Genomic DNA, 20,276 nt, shown 5'->3' on the forward strand with positions numbered 1-20,276 from the left:
GCCGGGCTTCATCATTGCAAGAAAATGAGTGAACATGTCCAAGTCAGTCATAATAGTCCTAATAACAATGAAGTCAGTATTACGATGGTTTGCTGAAGGAAACACAGGTCTCTGTCTTGTGCAGGCATTATCTTCGTGTCTACCCTCTCAGACTGGGCTTCGATCAGATCTTATAGAAGCTGAAGCCTCGAAAGAGCAGGCAGGTCCCCAAGGTCACAGCGCTGGTAGGAGTGGAAACCAGGACTCACATCTAGGCCACTTGCCTCCTGCCCCTCCTGCAGGAGAAAGGGTTGGCTCTGCTGGGTTGGAGAAAGACAGATCATGAGGTTCTGAGGCTTTGCCTCAAGAACTTGAAGTGGATCTGGGAGTGGATGCTATGCGGATGGAGGAGACCCTGGACTGGCTTTGAAAGGGTGGGTTCCTCTATTTGAATAAAACAGGGAAGCTTGAAAGAGCCAAGCTGGACCAGTCTCTGAACTGTCCAGGTCCAGGAGGCCTGCAACCCAGGCCTGGGGAGGAGGGGCCCGAAGGCTAGATTGTAAGTTAAAATCTCTGCCCAGATCAGCTCTAAGACAGATTCCAATTTGGGCAGATGGAGGGGTATGTATTAGTGATAGGTGGAAAAGGAAGGGGTCATTATGATTTGAATCTTAAATGTCCTCCATTATGATTTGGATCTTAAATGTCCATTAAATTATGATTTTGATCTTAAATATGTTAAAGGCTGGGTCACCAGCCTGTGGCACAATTAGGAGGTGGGGCCTAGGGGAGGAAGTTATGTCATTGGGGGTGTGTCCTTGACGGGGATATTGGGACAACAACCCTTCCTCTCTCTCTTTCTCTCTCTTTGCTTTCTGGCTGCCATAAAGTGAGCAGTTTGCTCCACCATGCACTCCTGTCATGATATGCTACCTCCCACAGGCCCCAAAACAGTGGAGCCTGCTGACCATGGACTGACACCCCTGAAACCATGAACTTTATGAGTTGCTCATCTCAGGTAACTTTGTCATAGCAATGGAAATCTGACTAACATGGGAAGTGGGTGGATGCAGTTCCCAGGAACCACACCAAAAGTCTACCTGCATCTCATTTGAACCCCTATATGGCAGAATCACAGGTGGATACTACAATTGGACCCATTCTGCAAATGGGTAAACCGGGGCTCAGAGTGCAACATCAGTGAAATCTTCGCCCAAGAACCTGTGTGTCCCCAACTATGCATGGAACCTCACTGGCCACACATGGTAAAGGGCACATCTCCTTGCTTCCCAGTTGGTAGCAGACTCCAGTGCACTTTGCAGATCTTCAGCCCTGGAGCGTGCTGTGGGAGTGTGCTCAGTCACGTTGCTCCAACAGTGTGGCTGGGCAGGTCAGATTCCTAATTGAGCGATTGCAGCCCGCAGCCCAAGGTCTAAGAGGGTAGCTGTGGCCCTCCTTTCCTGCTTCCTTCAAGAAAGGCTTAGCCTCCCCAAATTAATTGAAATAAAAAATCTTCACAAACCCTTTTCCAGATTCAAATTTGCACAGGCCAGGTGACCGTTAGACACCCCTGCAAGGCAGTGGCACCCCAGCCCCCAGGTCCCTTCCGGTCGTCCCTCGCAGCAGCCCTTAGGACATTCATGATGCTTTCTGATGGCAGGCACCTGGCACCTGGCATCAGATCGCTGTCTCCCAAAGCGGCTCGCTTATTTGTTTTTCATTCTGCCTTTTAGTAGGCGGCAGTCATCAGAGGCAGCCACCCTCCGGGAGCGGGAGATCCGCCCACAGCGGCCTTGAGCCTCCATTTCCCTGCGCTGAGGCCTAATCAATGCAGCCAGAGCCAGCCTTGCCTTTAATAAGCTGATCCTGGAGCTAAATCCTGCGTGCTCTCTGCCTCGCCCTGGATACTTTTGATTGACAAAACTAATCTCTCCTCCACCCCCACCTCCACCGCTGCCCGCATCCTCTTGCAAATCATGTACTCAGCTGCTGACAATTAGATATAAGACTTGGGATTCAGCGCAGGAGGGTTATGAGGTGATGAATCAATCGTGGGGGCTCGGGTGAGATAACAAACCGGGGGCCCATCTCAGGCACCCCCACAGCCCTCAGAGCCTCCTGCTTGATTTATGAGTTGGTAATAACCTCGCCTGGTCTCCTGCCCCTATTATTTTTCATAATGCACAGGGAAGCTTTAAATTCAGAGAGTGGGGAGGCGCAGAGAACGGAGGTGGGGGCGGCACTGGGGGAACCCTGCCCAGGGTTTCCCCACAGCCAATTGTCTTTTCTGCTTGTGAGCAGTGGGTCACCAAGGGATGCAGCTGTCACATGCTCATGGAGGCCAGCAAGCTGGTTTGCAGGACTCCAGGGAGGTGGTCCTGGCAGACCCTGGTTTAGGTCTGCATATGGCAGAGACCTGGGTATCACTGGGTCCAAAATCATTATCACTGTGTCTGAATTTTATTCCTCCAATCTGTTCAAAACCAAGTTGGTGTGACTCAGAGGTCTTCCAGATAGGGGAAAAGCACACACTGAACCCAAGTCAGAAGAAGGCAGCCCTGACCTGCAGTCTGGAAGCCAGTGAGGGGAGGGGACAAGCCAGAGAGGTGGGAGGGGCCATGTCTTCTAACCCAGAGGTAGAGTTGAAGACAGGCTGTGTTTATTAAGGAAAAAGAAGACTCTGAATTGCTACCTAACCTTTTTTAAGCATCAATTTGTTGAGACTTCTTTTTTGAGAAAAGATGTGATTTTACTAAAAAAAAAAAAGAGGAGGAAGAACAAAGAAAATATGTGACTTTTGGAAAAGTAACTGTGTTAACAGAATGAATGGAAAACCTTTAATTTTTCATCTGAAACAGTGATTGTAAAATGCCCATCTGAGGCCTGGTATTGGTTTATTTTTTTTCTCCACATTTTTTTTTTAATTGGAGCATTACAGTTGTTACATAATGATGCGATTTGTTGTTATATGTCCATATATGCACAAAATACTGTAATAGAATTTGGCCAATATCATTCCCCAGCACTGGCTCCTCTCTCCCTGCCTCCCACCCCTTGGTTGGTGTTGGTGTATGAAGTTTTTCATCACCAAAAATTCAGAAAAAATAATTTTAAGGGGATGAATATGTATGATATGATGTACATTAATACAACTATTGATGGATTCGCTTTTATTAAACTCCAACTCTGTACCAGGTGGTTGCTCCATGCCAGAGATGGAACAGTGTGGCTGAGTTCTAGCCACTCAGAGCTATAGTTCAGTGGGTGTTATGTGTTAAATTGCATCCCATGCCCCCAAATTCATGGGTTGAAGTCCTATTCCTCAGAACCTCAAAATGTGGCCTTATTTGGAAATACAGTCCTTGCAGATATAATTAGTTAAGCTGAAATAATTAGGGTGGGCCCGAATCCAGCATGAATGGTGTCCTTATAAAAAGGGGAAATTTGGACAATGAGACGTGTGTGCAGGAAGAAAGCCATTTGAAAGCGAAGGCGGAAATCGGGGTGGCGTTTCTACAGACTCAGGACACCACATTCTGCCAGGCAACCATCAGAGGCTGGGCCAGCACGTTGGTCTCCGAGTCCAACCTCCAGAACTGTGAGAGAGCAAATTTCCGGTGCCTTGGCCACCCAGTTGGTGGCACTTGGTTTTGGTAGTGCGGGCAAGGTACCACAGACAGGATGCAGACATGCCCCACTGGGATGAGCCGGGAAGCTGAGTGTTGCCTGCAGTGGGTGGAGCGAGCGTGGTGCATTCTGGGAATGGAAGGGTGGTCCAAGGTGGCTCAAGAGGGAAGAGGATAGAAAGGCAGGATGTAGGGATGGACAGGGACCAGAGCACTCCAAACCGGAAAGATGCTGACTTCATTATTTTCAGTCGAACTACACTGTGGTGAGGGCGCCTCCTTCGCTTTCCTTCCTCCCTAACTTCCAAGAAGATGTACTGGAGGAGCAGCAAGGTCAAGGCCCCAAGCAAGGGGCCCAGTCACTCTGTGAGGCTTCTCCAGGCTCCTAAAGTTCACCTGCTAGGACTCCCTCCTTTTTCCCCTCTCTAACACACTGGGTCTCTGCAGACCCTTCTTAAAAGTATCAGAAGATATTTTGAGATTTTCCAAGGCCTTAAATGAAGAAGCAGGCAAGTTAGCACAGGGATTCCAAGTTGCTCCCAGCCACACAGATGACTCGGTTAACAAGGGGCTCCAACGAGGTCCAGAAACACGGACTCTGCCATAGCTAACGTGTTAGTGCCCCTGCGGGCCAGACACTGTGCTAAATCCACATGTATAACAGTTCATGCGATCCCCACAGCCCCTGTGACGGGTCCCATTATTACTCTCCTCTTTTTCCTATGACAAAACAGAGGTACAGAGCAGATAAAAGACCTGTGAATTTATAGGCCATTGCAGCAAAACCATGAGCCAGGCTTTGTGAAGAGGGTTTTGTGGACATAAACTTGTTTTATCCTGCAGGTAGGTGTAGGTATTTCCTACAGCTGACCTATGAAGAAATGGAGATTGGAACAGAGGTTGGTGGAGGGACCTTCCAAGGTTCCCAGTTTATAAGTGACATACTACAAGTAGCACTCAAGTCTGCCTAGATTAATAATCACTGTGCATTATTGTTTGGTGTGCTTGTAAGTGAGCATTAAATTTGTCATGACTTTCCTTTGGAACATTTCAAGCCCATTGACCAAACAATGCTACTCAAAATCACACCATTATTTCTTCCACCTCTCTTTCTTCCTTCTTGCCAGCTTTCATTAGTACCCATTCTCCAAATCTCAGTTTCACATTCCTCTTCAATTAAGCTTTCTTTGCTAGCTGACTGTTGCAATTTTTATTGTTTTTTTTTTAACTAAGTCATGAAAGAACACCAAAACTATAAAGACTGCCCTACTTAGAATATCCTTCCATTCATTTGCAAAGTAGAGATAATAATAATCTATTTACATCATAAAATTGTTATGGTAGGATTATTCCTGGAATACAGAAAGTGCTCAATAAATTATTAGTTCAATAGCTAATAATAGTGGTAATTATTATTACTATTAAATTAATGCCTCTGCATCAGAAAATAATTTGATCCAGAATATCAGTTTTATGAATATTTTTCTCATACACTACTTGGAAAGTCATTAAGAGATAAGGAAGGTGGAGTGGTAAAATGAAAATAATATTAGGCATGAAAAGGCTTGGATTCCAACCCTGGTAATTGTATGTCTCAGCCTAATTTTTAAGAGGACTATGATAATGATCTATTTTATATAATCACTGTCATATTTTACATAATTACCTGATATGTGATAACAAGGTCAAGTGCCGGGCTCTGCCCTGGTATACAATGGGCTCTCAGGAATGGTCACCATCCCCCTTCATAAGCACTGGCCCCGTGTGATTGATGAGTGCCATGAACTGACTGTCCTCTCTGCAAGGAGGAACCACAGAGGCCTTGCCAGGTATGTGAAAATCCCAAGGCAGATGCGGTCATGACCTTGACCGAGGAGTAGGGTGAGCTCACTCCCTGCTGAAGCTGTCATAACTTCCCTTGGACTCCAGAAACATTTTACTCAAAGGAAATGGTCAGGATGGACAATTAGCTTATCAATTTCTCCGGTTGTCAGTATTGTGATGTATGTAATCTACCAGGTTTCCAGTAACTTGAAATTTGCAGATGATGGCAATCTGTCTTTTGTCAGCTTTGCATAATTTGATTCAGGCTCATATTGATCCACTCCTTTGGAAAGAATGGGTTAGTTTCACACTAGGACCTCCTTGGTTTCAGACTTATGAGTATCCTCATCCAATGCCAAGCCGTTGAAGGAGCTTAGAACACCTGTAGGCACAATTCAGAATTTTCTAATTAGGGTTCTCCCCCTAATTCAGAATCAGAACCCCCCTAAATATTAGAGATCTTTCCAGCTTACTCAAATCTGGTTTTATTGATCTAGGGGAAATATGATGTGAAAACCCACCAGGAGGAGATAACTGTTACTCTACCCAAGTAAACAAGTAAACAAACACAAGAAAAGGGTTCAGATTGTCATCTGTGGGGGTCATCTATGGCACCAGAGTCTACCTAAGTCCACTCAGAGGCTCCAGGGGAAGCAGTGGTGGAGATAGGGACCAGCTCAAAGTCCATGTCCAGGATCACAGCAGCCTCCCTCTGCTCACCCTTGGAGAATGCCACCTCATTCCCCTCTGCCCTTTCTCCAGAAAGAACCCAGGGCCTGAGTGGGGGGCAGGGGGAATGAGGGGCTCAAATTTCCCATGCTCTCTCCAATTCTCTCTGCTCTTTAAAATAAAAAGTATTTTTTTCAGTGCAACCTATCATCTAAATGCTCTATAAACTTCAAATAATACAGAAGCAAAGAAAAAAAAAAAAAAAAAAAACTAGAAATTTCCCATAATGTAATGCCTTGTGCAGCCCAAGATAACCTAAATTTAACAATTTAAATTAACAATTTAAAGACACTGCCAGGACTTTTCTTCATTTCTGTATATATTTATACACACATAATTAATAGAATATAAATATAAATATTTTTCTGTTGTAAAAATGTAATTTTACAATATGCTATGTTCTTAACATACTCTCCCACTTACCATAGTAGGTGTTCACTAAAAATTTATTGTGTGAATGAGCCATGATTTATTTATTCAATTCGCTGTTAGAGAACTTTTAGGTTGTTTACAGCCATTCGATAAACATGATTATATATAAAAGATATGGTTGGAATGCGTGCAACACATATAGAAATCAATGCATAGCTGCATTAATAATTACATATGTAACTATACTGATAAAACACAAGTGTCATGGAGAGGTGATTTGCATCCTCTGGTGTATTTCATGAATATCCCTGGAATACCCTAATAAATTAGCCTCAAAAAGACAACTTTCAGACAAGTGTCTGGGGACTTGGGAATAAGGGGTAGTTCTCCCCCATTGTACAATATAACACATTGTTAAGGTGTTATATTGCCTTTAAGAGCTCAGCAAGGCAGCTCAGCTAAGATCCCAAATCCAACAGTTCTGACAAAGGGCAACAGTTCATTTTATATAGAACAGAAAAGAAAATCTGCTTCAAATTCTTTTTAGGACAGGAAGAAAAGAATCATTGGGAGTTGGTGTGGGACGCAGAGAAGTAGGCAGCAAGGAAGAAGAAAACAGAAAATGCAAAATGCTTTCTCCTCCTGGTTATTTGGACTGAACTTGTCAGATTCCATGGGGTGGAATGGTAGGGCTTTTCAAAGACATAATATTATGGCAGATTTACCTTCCTCACTTGTTCCTGGGACTGAACACACAGTGGTCCACCTCCTACCACAGGCCTGAAGGTTGGCCACTCCTGGATCAGTCCTGAAACACCCCACAGCAGGAAAGCAAGAACACACCCCTGTCCCCAGGCCTCGCCACCAGGTTTGCGGAAGTCTACCAAACAGTGCCCGCGGCATGCAAGGGACAGCAATAGAGTTGACACCTTCCAGGTTGAGCTTGGTGGCTCATGACAGCCCTGGGGAGCAGTTTGAGCCTTGCCTGGGCCTGGGGACGGTCACACCAGTCCCCAGATGAGACTGAGTGTCATGGCAGCGACACCAGGGACAAGAAACCCAGCTCTGTGGCCCCCATGATGCCAGGGGAAACAGGAAAGGGCTATTGTGACGTCCCCTTCTGTGCAAAAACAAAAGTGCTTAAATGGGACCCAGCAGGTCTGTGAACACAGACGGGGCTCTGGTGGCCTGGGCAGGACAATAGGCCAGAGACAGAGTGCAGAATGCCAAGAGGGACAGAAACCCAGACAGCGGTGCTGGAGACCGGGGTTGGGGTGGCAGGGGAGCGATACCATAGCAAGGAAGGAGTTTCAATGTAAATGAATACTAATTAGTGACATGGATATTAATGATGACAGTAATTAACAGGGGAGAGGAAGGGCTGTCATTGTCCCAGGGTGAGTAATCAATCTTGGCAGGTGATAAATAATGGTTCAGCAAGCTCAGCAGAAAGATAATCCGCTGGCCCCAGGGAGAGCCAGAGGGACGCTGGCAACCTCGCAGTTTCCAGGCAACCCACAAAAAAGAACTATTTTTCTTTTGAGGGAAAAAAAAACAGGTTAGAGCCTCTCCCCCACCCCCAACTTGGGATTACAGTTCGTATTTGATTTCTGCTTTGTTCTTCATTTCCTAGGACAAATGTTGAACTTGTGTAATTTGGAGGAAATGAACACACACACACACGCATGCGCACACGCACGCACATGCACACACACACACACACACACACACACACAGGCAAATTCTTTGTGTCAAAATGTGAATGAATAGGAGTGTTTCTGGTCCAAGGTTTAGCTCATAGATGCCATCCGGAAGCAGGGGTGGGGAGAAGCTTAGAAGTCCCTCTTTTGAGGTTGAAATGCAGGGACGTCATAAGGACCGGCTAGTGGACGCAGGACCTGGGGAGAGGCCAGGAAGAGTGGGACAGGCCCTGGCAGCCGGACAGAGCAGTTAGGCCACCTCCCTCAGAGCCAGGGAGAAACAGAGGTCCAGACTCCAGAGCCTGCACTGGTCCCTCTTCTGGACACCAGTCAAATCGCTGAGAAGTTTGATTTCTGGGAAAAGGGAAATGCTTGTTAAGTCCCTCTGCTGGATCTCAGTGGGCCAGCAGGGAGTCTGACCCCAGAGATCGACCGGCAGACCCTCTCTCCCACGCCAAGGCCTCAGACCCTGGCAGGACTCGGATAGCTGGAGATGACACCCCTTTCAGGCTGTTTTCCATCAAGCATTCCATGCTGAGGTGACAGAACCCTATTCAATGGTCTGCTCACTCTAAAGTGAGATCTTTGGGGGACAAATTATTATCAGACCTTCCAGAAAATTGGACTCTTCCTTTGTTCTGTGCTGTGTTGCTCTTAGAATGTGGGTGCTAAGTGTATGTCTCCAAAGGGAGGCCAAGGACTATGACCAAAATGGTGAGCAGCTCCAGGTCAGGCAAGTCCACCCCCCAGGCACGTTTCCCCTGGAGGGAGTCTTTGGTGGTTCACCAGGATGGTCCAATAGCCAAATGACTGGTCTCACACGGTGGTTAGGTCTGGGTTCGGGTTTGCTTTTCTCTCATCAACTAAGGCCAAAGGAGGGAAGTGAGAGAGGGGGACAACTTTCCATTCAGAGAAATCAAGGACCACTTACCTGGAGCAGCCTGGCTTCTGGGGCATGTGTGAGTTCCCAGGCGCTAGGTTTTTCTAAATGCGGGTTACAGCCCCCGTTATCCAGGCTGTTTTGAGAGGGGCAAGGGTCAGGGTAGTCAAGTCCTGCTGACTCGAGATTTTATATTTGTTAAGATAGCGCCAAAGGCCACAGCAGATAAACCCCTAAATTTCAGGGGCTTAATGCAGTGAGGTTTATTTCTAGATCAAGTAAGAGCCCCAAATGAGCATTCATTTTCATGGTTGGAACCAGAGCTCCTTCCATATTGTGGCTCTGCCGTCCCTAAGTTCTTGGGTCCTCTCCATCCAGCCGGTGGGGAAGGGGAGGGGCTGGAGGGATGGAGGGCTACTGAGGTTGGGAAGTGGCACCTGTCCTTTTTATTCACATTCTGTTGGTAGAATATGGTCCACACCCAACTTCAGGGGAATCTGGAAAAATAGTCATGAGGCCCAGTGGTCGAAGAAAGAGGTTTTGGTGAACACATGGAAATTTCTGCCACTGACCCAGGGGCACGTTGATGCAAGATGGGCCCATGCCAGAAGAGATGAGGGAGTTTTGCAACTCCTGTGTCAGGCCACCCTTGTCAGTAAAGGTAGGGAGCTGAAGAGTCCTCAGGGGCCCCCCGATGAAGCCTCACCTGTCTGGAGGAGTCGACATCTTTATTCCCAGAAAGTCTATAATTTCTCCCTAGAAATGTGGATCTAACCTGAGTCATCCAAAGTGAAACTTTTTGGGAAAAGCAAGTAACTGAAAATGTACCAATGAAAGGAAAGGGTTGGGTAAGGATGGACAATCTTCAGTATAATCTGCTTCTTAGGTTGGCTGATTTAGAACTCAGATTCTCTTAGGTAAACATGTTTCTTCTGCCACAGGTTTAAACACCCCTGAGGTCTTCAGTCAAAACTGCTTTGTCGTTGCAGGTACTGACATCGTGCAGTGGCTCATGAAGAACCTTTCCATCGAGGACCCAGGTACTTGACCCTTGACCCCTGCCTCCCATAACCAGCTTGCAAACTGGGCTCTCCTGCCATCTCGGGAACGGGGCTTACCGATGTGAATTGCAGAATGTGCGTGAAATCTCTCTATTTACAAATAAAATTAATACACTTTCTCTGCTGAATATCTATCTTCAAATTTAAATCACCCTTTGAGGAAATGAGCAACTCTTTAGAATGCCAAAGAGCTTGATACATGAGCGTGTGGAACGAGATGAATTCTCGTTAGCCCCAGCAATTAAAGATAAGTTGTAGCATGTCACTGAACAGCCTTCTAGAGCCAGCACTTAAAATTAGATTGCCTGATCCACAATTAAGATGTTTAATTATTTGCTAAGACTCCTTCTGTTTTCTGCTTCTGCAGGAAGTGAAGGAATTGTGGGTTTTTTGGTTGTTTTTTTTTTTTCTGTAATTGTGCAATTCAATTAGGAAAACCTCACCAGAACAACAACAAACCCTGGCTAATAAGACAGTTTCCAAATCTGTCCTCCCACCAGGAAAGAAACAGGAAAATTTATTTTCAAAGCATAATTAGGAAATGGAAAGAGAGCTCCAGAAAAATGAAAATTCTAGATAAGTAGAGTTGATTATCCATGTGCTATTCGTTAAGACTTTTTGAATTTATCATGCATTTCTTGGTCTTGCTTATCTGGATATTCTTGATGCCTAAAGGTCATACTTATGAAGATTCACCCATGTGAATCCAGTCTGATGATCTTGATGGACGCTGGCATTGATTGGAACCATTTGCTCCAATTTAAGTGGCCCTCAATCGTCATACTTTCTGAGAATTTTTTTAATTGCCCACCCTCAGCGTCTGACCTTCAGATGAGATTCCTTGCTGGGATCAGTATGTCAGCTCAGTGTTCTCACATTTTAACCCAACAGTCCTCATCTACTGTTGACCATGAAACAATTTATATACAGATCAATTGAATACAGTTGCTGGAAATCTGAGTGCCAAAAAAGCAGGTCATTTGTGGAAGTGACCCTAGGCCTCTCACATTATTCAGTGTCCACTCTCACAACTCGCAAAATCCTTCATTCTGGTCAAATTCTTAGTTCACCAGAGAAAAACTATAAATCAAGTCCTTTTAAAGGGTAGAATCCACCCAGGTGCTTCCCCTCTGCAGCTTGGACTTCTGATTATGCACTCATGAAACCCGGACTAGATAAGCATCCACCAGTTTGGTTACATTTATTTGCTATCAATGGTTCTTTTGATTATGAGGCTAAATTAAGGAACATGATGGTCTTTTCAAAGAGCACTATTTTTTTTAAGTAGTTGTTTATTTAGCTGGAACTACAGACCAAAGGAGACTTTAGAAAAAATGAAGATTTGAATAAATCTTAACTCTAGTCAGACTTAGTTTTCTTTCAAGCAATTAAAAATATAAGGAAATCAGCAGAAAATAGTCTTGATAACATTAAAACACCTTTGTTCTTTTTTTTTAAATTTGTTCTTTTAAGGTATACATAACAATAGAGTGTATTTTGACATATTATACATACCTGGAATATAACTTCCCATTCATGTGGTTGCACATGATGTGGATTTACACTAGTCGTGAATTCATATCTGAACATAGGAAAGTGATGTCTTTCCTATTCCCATCCCCCCTCTCTTCCTCCCTTCCCCCCACTCTGCCCTGTCCAGTCTGGTGAACCTCCAACTCCCCCCTGACCCCCACCATTGCAAGTCAGCACCCACTTATCAGAGAGAACATTCAGCCTTTGGTTTTGGGGGATTGACTTATTTCACTTAGCATGATAGTCTCCAGTTCATTCCATTTATGGGCAAATGCCATAATTTCATTCTTCTTTATGACTGAGTAATATTCCATTCCATTTTCTTATGCATTCATCTGTTGAAGGGCACTAGATTGGTCCATAGCTTAGCTATTAGAGCACTGGTTTCTTTACCCTTCTAAAATAATCATTGTATTTCTGGCACATATTTTATTGTATTATTATTATTATTATTATTATTATTATTATTATTATTATTTTGAGAACCTTAAGCCAGGTAGTAGTAAGTAAGAATGCCTGGCATGAGGAGTTTCTGTGAAAGGTCTGGTTGAAGATGGTCATGTCTGTGACGGTCTGCTATACTCGAATGCCCAGAGGACTTCAAAGTATTGGGACTGGTTTGGGCTTCTGAGAAGTCACTGACTAGGAGGAGCTAAGAAGGATTTGCCAGCTGGGTACAGAAGGGGACAGATGAGGCGAAGCAGGGCCCTGGGAAGCCAGGCATGTCCAACACCTGCCTGCAGCTCCTTCCTTTCTTCTCTAAGTAAAACCATTTTTCTTCAAAGAATAAAGCATTTAAGCTCCAATACTTGTGGTACAAAGGTCACCTTCTTCCTGTATCTTTTATTTCTGTCCCCGGGAAAGGAGCAGTTGCAGATGAGGAAACTCCCCTTCTTCCTGGACCCATGATTCTTGAAGCCCACAGCGGGCCCTCCATTTCTCTGGGTCCACATCTGCAAATTCAACCAACCTTGGTGGAAAATATTGGGGAGGGGAAATAGCATGTGCACTCAACATGTGCAGACTTTTCTTTTTGTCATTATTCCTTAAGCCTCACAGTCTGACAACTAGTTGCATAATATTGACATTGCATTTGGCATTATAAGTAATCCAGAGATGATTTAAAGTATAGCGAGAATGTGCATAGGTTATGCACAAATATCAGGCCATTTTATACAAGAGTCTTGAGCACCCAGGGTTTTTGGTATCTGTTGAAGTCCTGGAATGATTCCCCCATGGTTACCAAGGGACAGCTGTATAGAGCTTAAAAAGCAAACTGGTCATCCCTAAGCAAGTAAAATAAAGTTCCATCCATTTTGAATCCACCAGTTATAAGTGTACACTTCTCCAAAGAGGAGTAGGTGATTCCTAGTAAGTAAAGCATTTGGATTAGAGCCAACCTCTTGCAGAGTTTACAAGTAAAGCCAAAACAAGTCACTGTTAAAAATTTGGAGCTTAGGAAATTAACAATTACTGAGAGACTCGCTGAACATGTCAATCATTTCCATGCCCAGATATAGCTTTTTAACCAATGAAAGTACTTTGAGATTTGTAGGCAATTCTTATGTGCGGTAGGGGCATTTAGGTTTGGGTTTTTCCTTAGCTCTGCTTGAGATAAAACATAAATTCTTAACTATCAATATGAATCTAGTAATGGCCAATGCTAAAGTAATAAGAGGTGAATCACAGCAAATCATATTTCTTTCAGTTTGACCTCCCTACGTCACTACCCAGCCTATTGTTCTTCTTCCAATTTTCTAAGAAAGTGAATTTTTATCTACACTCACACAAGAAGGGAAAACCTTTCTCACCACCGATGGGAGTGTTGTTTGGGGGACGGCAAGGGGAATCTGAGTCCCTGTGGGCAGTGGGGCTGCGTCCTCCCGGCCGAGGATGATAAAACAAGATGAAATGAGACCATGAATCAGGGCTGCCAGCTCTTATTGAATATTTGCCCTGTACCAGACACCGCTAAGCACTTCATGTGAAATATCTCACTTAATTAAATACGAGTTTATCTATGCCAGCGCTGCTGTTCTTATCCATGAAGCAAGACCTGGCTTCCTTCTGGAAGGCTCAGAACTGTCAGATTCTCAGAGCCAGGACCCAGCTCCTGTCAGCCCTTCCATCTCTGGGCATCTCCCCTCCCCACCCACCACCAGCCGGTGCCATCACAGCACGGACACAGTCCCCTGGGGGTGAGGACACTTGACTGCGGGTGGCCTTGTTGCTCTGCAGCATGAGCTTCAGCTAACTCGAGGCTTCCTGACTCTTTCTGTCTCTCCGCAGTTGAAGCAATACACCTGGGAAGCCTGATTGCTGCCCAGGGCTACATCTTTCCCATCTCGGACCACGTTCTCGCCATGAAGGACGATGGTACATTTTATCGTTTCCAGGTAGGCCCAGCAGCGCCTCCGCCTCAAGAGACCATTTCTGAACTCAGATTAGAACCACCTGGAAAGGCAAAGGGTGTTCAAGGAAGCGGCACTGGGAAACCCAAGAGAGCATCCATCGGGGTCACGGTTGGTCCAGTTGAGTAGGAGTAAAAGGCGCCTGTTGAGAGGCACCGCCTAAGCCCCTTGGAACACCACACACCGGGCAGCTCAGAAACACAAGCAATTGTTTCTCCTAGTTCTGGGGCCTGGGAAACCCAAGATCAAGGATCCAGCAGGTTTGCTGCCTGGAGAGGACCCACGGTTTTACAGAGGACACCTTCCAGCTGTGTCCTCGTTTGGTGGAAGGGACAAGGGGTCTCTTCCAGGCTTCTTCTGGAAGGGCACTAACCCCACTCCTAAGGGCTCCACCCTCATGGCCTCAGCACCTCCCAAAGTCCCCCTGTACCGTCACTTGGGGATTAAGTTTCATTAATGGCAGAAGATGGGCGCCAACACTCAGACCACAGCAGACACTCTGCGTGTTTCCTCACTTATTCTGAGGAACGAACTGTTGGTGGAGGGATAAATATTGCCCATTTTACGGATGAGAAAACTGGAGGTGCCTAGAGAATTGATGTGGCATTAGTGCCTCTCGGAGGCAGCCTCCACTTGGGCCTAGGTGACCTGGCTCCTCTCATGCTGGGGTGAAGTTTTACTAACACTGCTTCCCCCCAACCCTGCCCTACAGGGAATTGTGGCAGGGATTGTGTTAAAGGTCTTCAGTGGATTAAAGGGGAAAAGGAACCCAGGCTCTGCGCCCAGGAAACTGCCAGCCTCTGTCTGTTATTAGACACCGCTTGTTTCCGCATAAGGATTCTTCACCTCATCCTGTCTCATAAGGCAAATGTGTTTAAAAGACAGTATATGGGAAATTATTTGGAAATATAAAGTGATATTAAATGTGAATCATTGTGCTAGTTTTCTCCCTTTTTGGAGAGATCCACCATCCAGGTCTTATGGCCAAAGAAGGAATTAATTTAGTGATATAGATCTGTTCATAATACAACTTCTGCGATGTGTTCTGCATACCCTCTCATGATGTTAAATAACATAAAATAGAATAAGTAAATAAATTTTGTGTACTGTGGCATGAGGTTGCCAAATTTAGAAGATTAAACATACAGATATACAGTTTAATTTTTAATTCCACATAAACAGTAAATATTTTTAAATATAAGGATACCCCATATAATATTCAAATTTAAATAGGCAGATGTCCTGTATTTTATGTGGCAAGGGTACTTTGCATCAATAAACAATCTAAAGCCTTTTTTTAAAAAAAAGAAAAAGAATTGTTTGCCTCATAAAAAAAAAAAATCTTGCTTTTGCATTTATTTTGCTGAGCTTGGTTTTTATTTCTGAACAACTCGATGAAAATGTTGACTGACCTCAGCTGTGTCAAAGGATTGGCTATGGAGTCAGTCAGAAGATGGGCAGAGAGCCTGCTGTGGGAAAGGTCTCTCATGGGTGCAGAGAGTCTTGTTCCTATAGGTACTGATGCTTAGTACTCTCTTGCAGGCTCCTTATTTCTGGCCTTCCAACTGCTGGGAACCTGAAAACACTGACTATGGTAAGAACTGAAGCTTCGTCCCCACTTCCAGTTACTCCCAGAGTGCAAAAGACAAGTACTTGGCACCTGGAGACCACAGTGCCTGGGAAGGAAGGGTTTTCGCCCTGCTTAGCCCTTTCCGATGTTGCTGACATTGAACACACTGCAAGACGCAGTCCTTGGAAGAAAAGTTAGATGGAGGGTTGTCAATATGTTCATTCTGTGGGTCCGTGGGAACTAGGGCCCAGGGCAACATGACCTGACAGGAACTTTCAATCAGTCCTTCCAGGAGCAGGATTTCAGGGAGGGCTGGATCAAGGAGCCGACTTTCCCTGTCCCCTCCTGTTCTCACAGGTCTGTTGAGACTTACTGAGAGCTCATCAGTGGTTTCATAGTTGGAAGTGAAAGGAAGACAAACCAAAGGCAGGTGTACAGATGTCACCTTGGACTACGGAAATAAAAAGAGGGTGAAGTCAGAAGCTGAGATAAGTAAGGAGCCATATCTATCTAGGTGGGGACCTATCCAGCTCAGTAGAGGCTAATGAATATTTCTATGCACCAAATTTCTGAAGAAATTATACTGTCCCTATACTTAAGATAAAGAATGGGAGGCCCAGAAAGCCCATGTCCCGCACAGTCATATTTGCCTGACGACCCAGTTGACTTTAAGCCAATGAGAGCGGAGCCTGGCCCCTCATCCACTCTCACGTCCCCCAAGCCTGGCGCAGTTGGAGCTCAGTGAACATTGCCGATGGGCCTGGTTCTCATTGAAGCCCATCCTCACCCCTCACCAGCGGCATCCAAGCCCTAGGCGACTTCGGGTCTCGTGGCCCTGACACCCGGGCCCTTCACCGCCCTGTGCGTGGTGTGCCTGAAGCCACTGCACCAGCACTCACTTGGCATCGCACCCTGTGACTGCTGTGGCATGAGACCCACCACTTCTCCCGGGTTCTTGGCAGGATCGTGTGCAACAGGAAGGCAGATAGAGTGCAGCAAGCAGAGGGAGCCGGGCTGCAGGCTCTGAAGCGCAGGAGTGCGGTGGGGGGCCAGCCTGGGAACAGCCATCGCCTGACGAGCCTGCGCCTGTTCTAGCCTGGGGACCCTCACGGGATGGCCAAGGCCCTCAGGCTGTCTGCTTGGCTGTCCACAGACACCTCCACGGCCTTGAGACCCCCGTGCATGGTCAATGTGAAGGTGGGACCGGCAGGGCCTCCAGCTCAGAGCAAGCCTGCCTTTGGCCACTCACAGAGCAAGCGCTTCTGGGGCTGGAAGACTCGCGACAGCCCAACTTGGAATTTGAATGATCACTGCCGAGTTCCACGCAGCAGCCTGCGCGCTTGCGAAGGCAGAACCCAACATTCTTCCCTGCGTGGAGAGGGTGGGCCACAGCCACACCTCTTACACCCCAATGTGAACATTATTTCCCTTTCTGTACCTGTTTTCCCCATTTCATAGTCAAGTGGGTATGAACAGGGATAGAAGTGACAGTTTATTTCAGGCTCTCATTAAAACTAGATCATTTTGAATCATGTGTATCAATAGATAGCAAATCAGGGGAAGCTGAGGTGTGGGATGCAGAAGCACTCGCCGATATTTCCAGATCAATTTAACCAGAATATCAGTCAGGATTTACCAAGTGAGAATTCAGCACGGCAGGCCGCAGGATCAACCTGCTCCACTCGCTGTGTGATCTTGGCAAGTTACCTGACTCCTCTGTGCCTCAGAAACCTCATATCTAAGTCAGAGGAAGACTATGGCTTGTCTCCCAGTGCTGTCTTGTCAGGGTTAAATGAAATGCCTGTGAGGTTGGCACGTGGCTCCTGGGAGGAGCCAGTGCTGCCCTGGTGGTGGGTATTGTCACTGCAGTGGTGGCCGTGGTTGGTGTGATTGTTCCTGAGTGGTGCAATAATATTACTGCCCTAAGGGTCCTCCCGTCAGTCAGGAGGTGAAACTGAAGTGCAGATTTCAGAATAGGAGTGATTCGATTGACGAAAACCAGAAACTTTTATTCATTCAACAAACATTTGCTTATCACTGATGATTTCTGTCATAGATTGGACCAAGTTACAGTCTTGCCTGCCCAGCGGGTCAGGCAGGGAAGAAGGGAGAGGGGCTGGGCTGGTCTGAGCATCCTAAAGCTGCACAGTGATGAGGCAGGGTCGGGGGGGGAGGAGAGGGGCAGGCGATACCAAGCCTCGGTCGTGGAAGGGATGATTAGGATGGACACCGAAGCTCGGGAGGCCGTGGTGGGTCCCCAGCAAGGAGGGAGGACTTGAAACACTCCCTTGTTTGTAAAATGGGGATGGTCACTGAACACCCTCACAGCGTCGTCATGAGGATTACATGAGTGGACATTTGGCAAGTCCCCAGGTCTGGGCCAGACTTTCCGCACTCAGTCCAAGCAGTGCTATTATCACACAGTGGCCTCACAGCTCCTGAGACAGTGCCTGGCAGAAGGAGACTCGTGTGTGTGTGTGTGTGTGTGTGTGTGTGTGTGTGTGTGAATCCCAGGGTGCTCTACCACTCAGCCCCAGCCCCAGCCCTTTTTATTTTTTATTTTCAGACAGGGTCATGCTAAGTGGCTCAGGACCTTGCCAAATTGCTGAGGCTGACCTCTAGCTTCGATCCTCTTGCCTCGGCCTCCTGAATCTTGGGAATGACAGGCATATGCCACTGAGCCCAGCCACAGTACAGTTTTCATGAGTGAGTGGATGGATACATTAATGAGTAAATGGGTCAGAGAATGTCACAATGAAAGTCCAAACGTGACCTCAATTCTCATCCCAGCTGTCACTCACCAGCCTCTGGGTGAATCTCTTCTCTTCTCTGCGCTTTGGTTTTCCCCATCTGTAAGTGAGGAATGTACAGTTGGTGGCTGCCAAGCTATTTCCAATGCTTAAATTGTGTTCTTCTAAAATAACTAGAGGATAAGGAAAATAGAGAATTAAGTGATTTGTGTTTCTCCAGTTTAGGAGATAAACAGTGATGTCACAAGTCAAGACAGAAAGATTGCAAAGGGGTCTGTTGTTTAAGTACACTGAAATCCAATGAGTTCAGTATTTTTTGTATCTTAATTTAACACATAGCACATGAATCTGTCCCCTTTACAACATTTTTATCTTGGGGACATGTGGCGAACCCGAGGCAGAAATGGGTTCATCCCAGCGGGACTCCAAGGGAAGGACCGTGGTAGGGCAGACAAGCCCCAGGGGAGGTCGGCACCAAGGACCCTCCCTCCCCAACAGACACCCTAACGTGTGACATCGACCACAGGGAAGTGGGCTGGAAGCTGTGACCAGGGTGCACTGTGACCAGCGAGGCACCAGCTTTGCATCCCTGTGCCTCACTTCCCCACCTGGCTGGCCCATTTTGTCCCAGATGGGTTGGAAATGTCCTGGGATGACTCTAGCTTCATAGTCCAAATTTGGGTTCGCTTTTTGTTTTAGTCAGCTTTTTTTCACCGCCGTGACCAAAACACCCAACAAGAGCAACTCAGAGGAGGAAAAGTTTGTTTAGGGCTCACAGTTCTGGATGTCTCAGTCCGGAGACAGCCAGCTCCCTGGCTCTTGGCCTGAGATGAGGCAGAACATTATGGCGTGAAGGAGGAAAACAGCTCAGGACACGGCCACCAGGGAGCAGAGAGCCCTCCTCTCACCAGAGACGAAATATATACCCCAAAGGCACAACCCCAGTGACCCACCTTCTCCATCCACACTGGATTAACCCAGTTAGTTAATCCATTCAAGTGAATTCAGGTTCGGAGTAGGCTAAGGCTCTCATAACCCCATCCTTTCACCTCTCAACTTTCCTGCATTGTCTCACACCTGAGCTTTTTGGGAACACCTCACATCTAAATCACAATACCTTTTCTGAGATTGACATTTAGCTACTGGAAAACACCATCCACCATGGGCAGCTTTGTTAAAGCAGCTGCCATTTGCACTGACCTACGCTGCTCTGCTCGCAGCTACCGAGACCAGGGCTGCAGGGCAGGCGAGGGGCCAAGCTTCCAACTTGAGGTTGCTCCCAAATCCACAGACTGCCAGAGGCTGCAGGAGGTGCTTTGTGAAGGGCAGAAGCCCCTTCACCAGACACTGTGCAGAGCAGGCGCTGCTCAGTTCACTGGGAAAGTTGGAGAACAGAAAATCACATTAGAAACGAGACCTTAAGCTCCTTATAGGAATGTGAGGTATGCAAAGGTGTATGATGCGCCAGTCTTTGAGGCAGGACCACAACTTCTCTTCCACTGTGGATGCCAAGAATTAGAGCTTCTTTCTCAAATAAGCCACACTCAAATCACCCAGCTGGGGTATTGTGAAGTGCATCAAGAATCACAAGACACTTTTGAAGCTTCCTGAATACTCTCCTAGATTTTCCTTATTTTTTTCATGTATTTTTCCAGCCATCTCATCTGTGCCAAATTCACCAGCAGTTGCCTTCACTGATTTCTCCTTTATTAGTTAAGTTGTTCTGACCACTCAGCTGAGTCCTCATAGGAACGATGACCCTCTCTTTTCACATCAAGTTCATTGGTAGAGATGCCCTTCAACTTATGGAGGGGCTGCGCCCTGATAAACCCAAGATATGC

At 46.3% G+C, this 20,276-nt stretch overlaps 1 protein-coding gene across 5 annotated transcripts in view; it reads left to right on the forward strand.

Annotated features, from left to right (window-relative positions):
• The window catches only part of Rgs6 (regulator of G protein signaling 6), a 567,125-nt gene that overhangs the window by 460,994 nt on the left and 85,855 nt on the right, over window positions 1-20,276 (forward strand). For all 5 annotated transcript variants that reach the window (XM_047539065.1, XM_047539060.1, XM_047539062.1 and 2 more), the window contains exons 4-6: window positions 10,100-10,150; window positions 13,994-14,100; window positions 15,658-15,709. In XM_047539065.1, coding sequence (XP_047395021.1) covers window positions 10,100-10,150; window positions 13,994-14,100; window positions 15,658-15,709 — 210 coding nt within the window. The remainder of the gene's footprint in view (window positions 1-10,099; window positions 10,151-13,993; window positions 14,101-15,657; window positions 15,710-20,276) is intronic.

Source organism: Sciurus carolinensis, chromosome 2 (genome assembly GCF_902686445.1).
Source record: "Sciurus carolinensis chromosome 2, mSciCar1.2, whole genome shotgun sequence".
Classification (NCBI taxonomy): domain Eukaryota; kingdom Metazoa; phylum Chordata; class Mammalia; order Rodentia; family Sciuridae; genus Sciurus; species Sciurus carolinensis.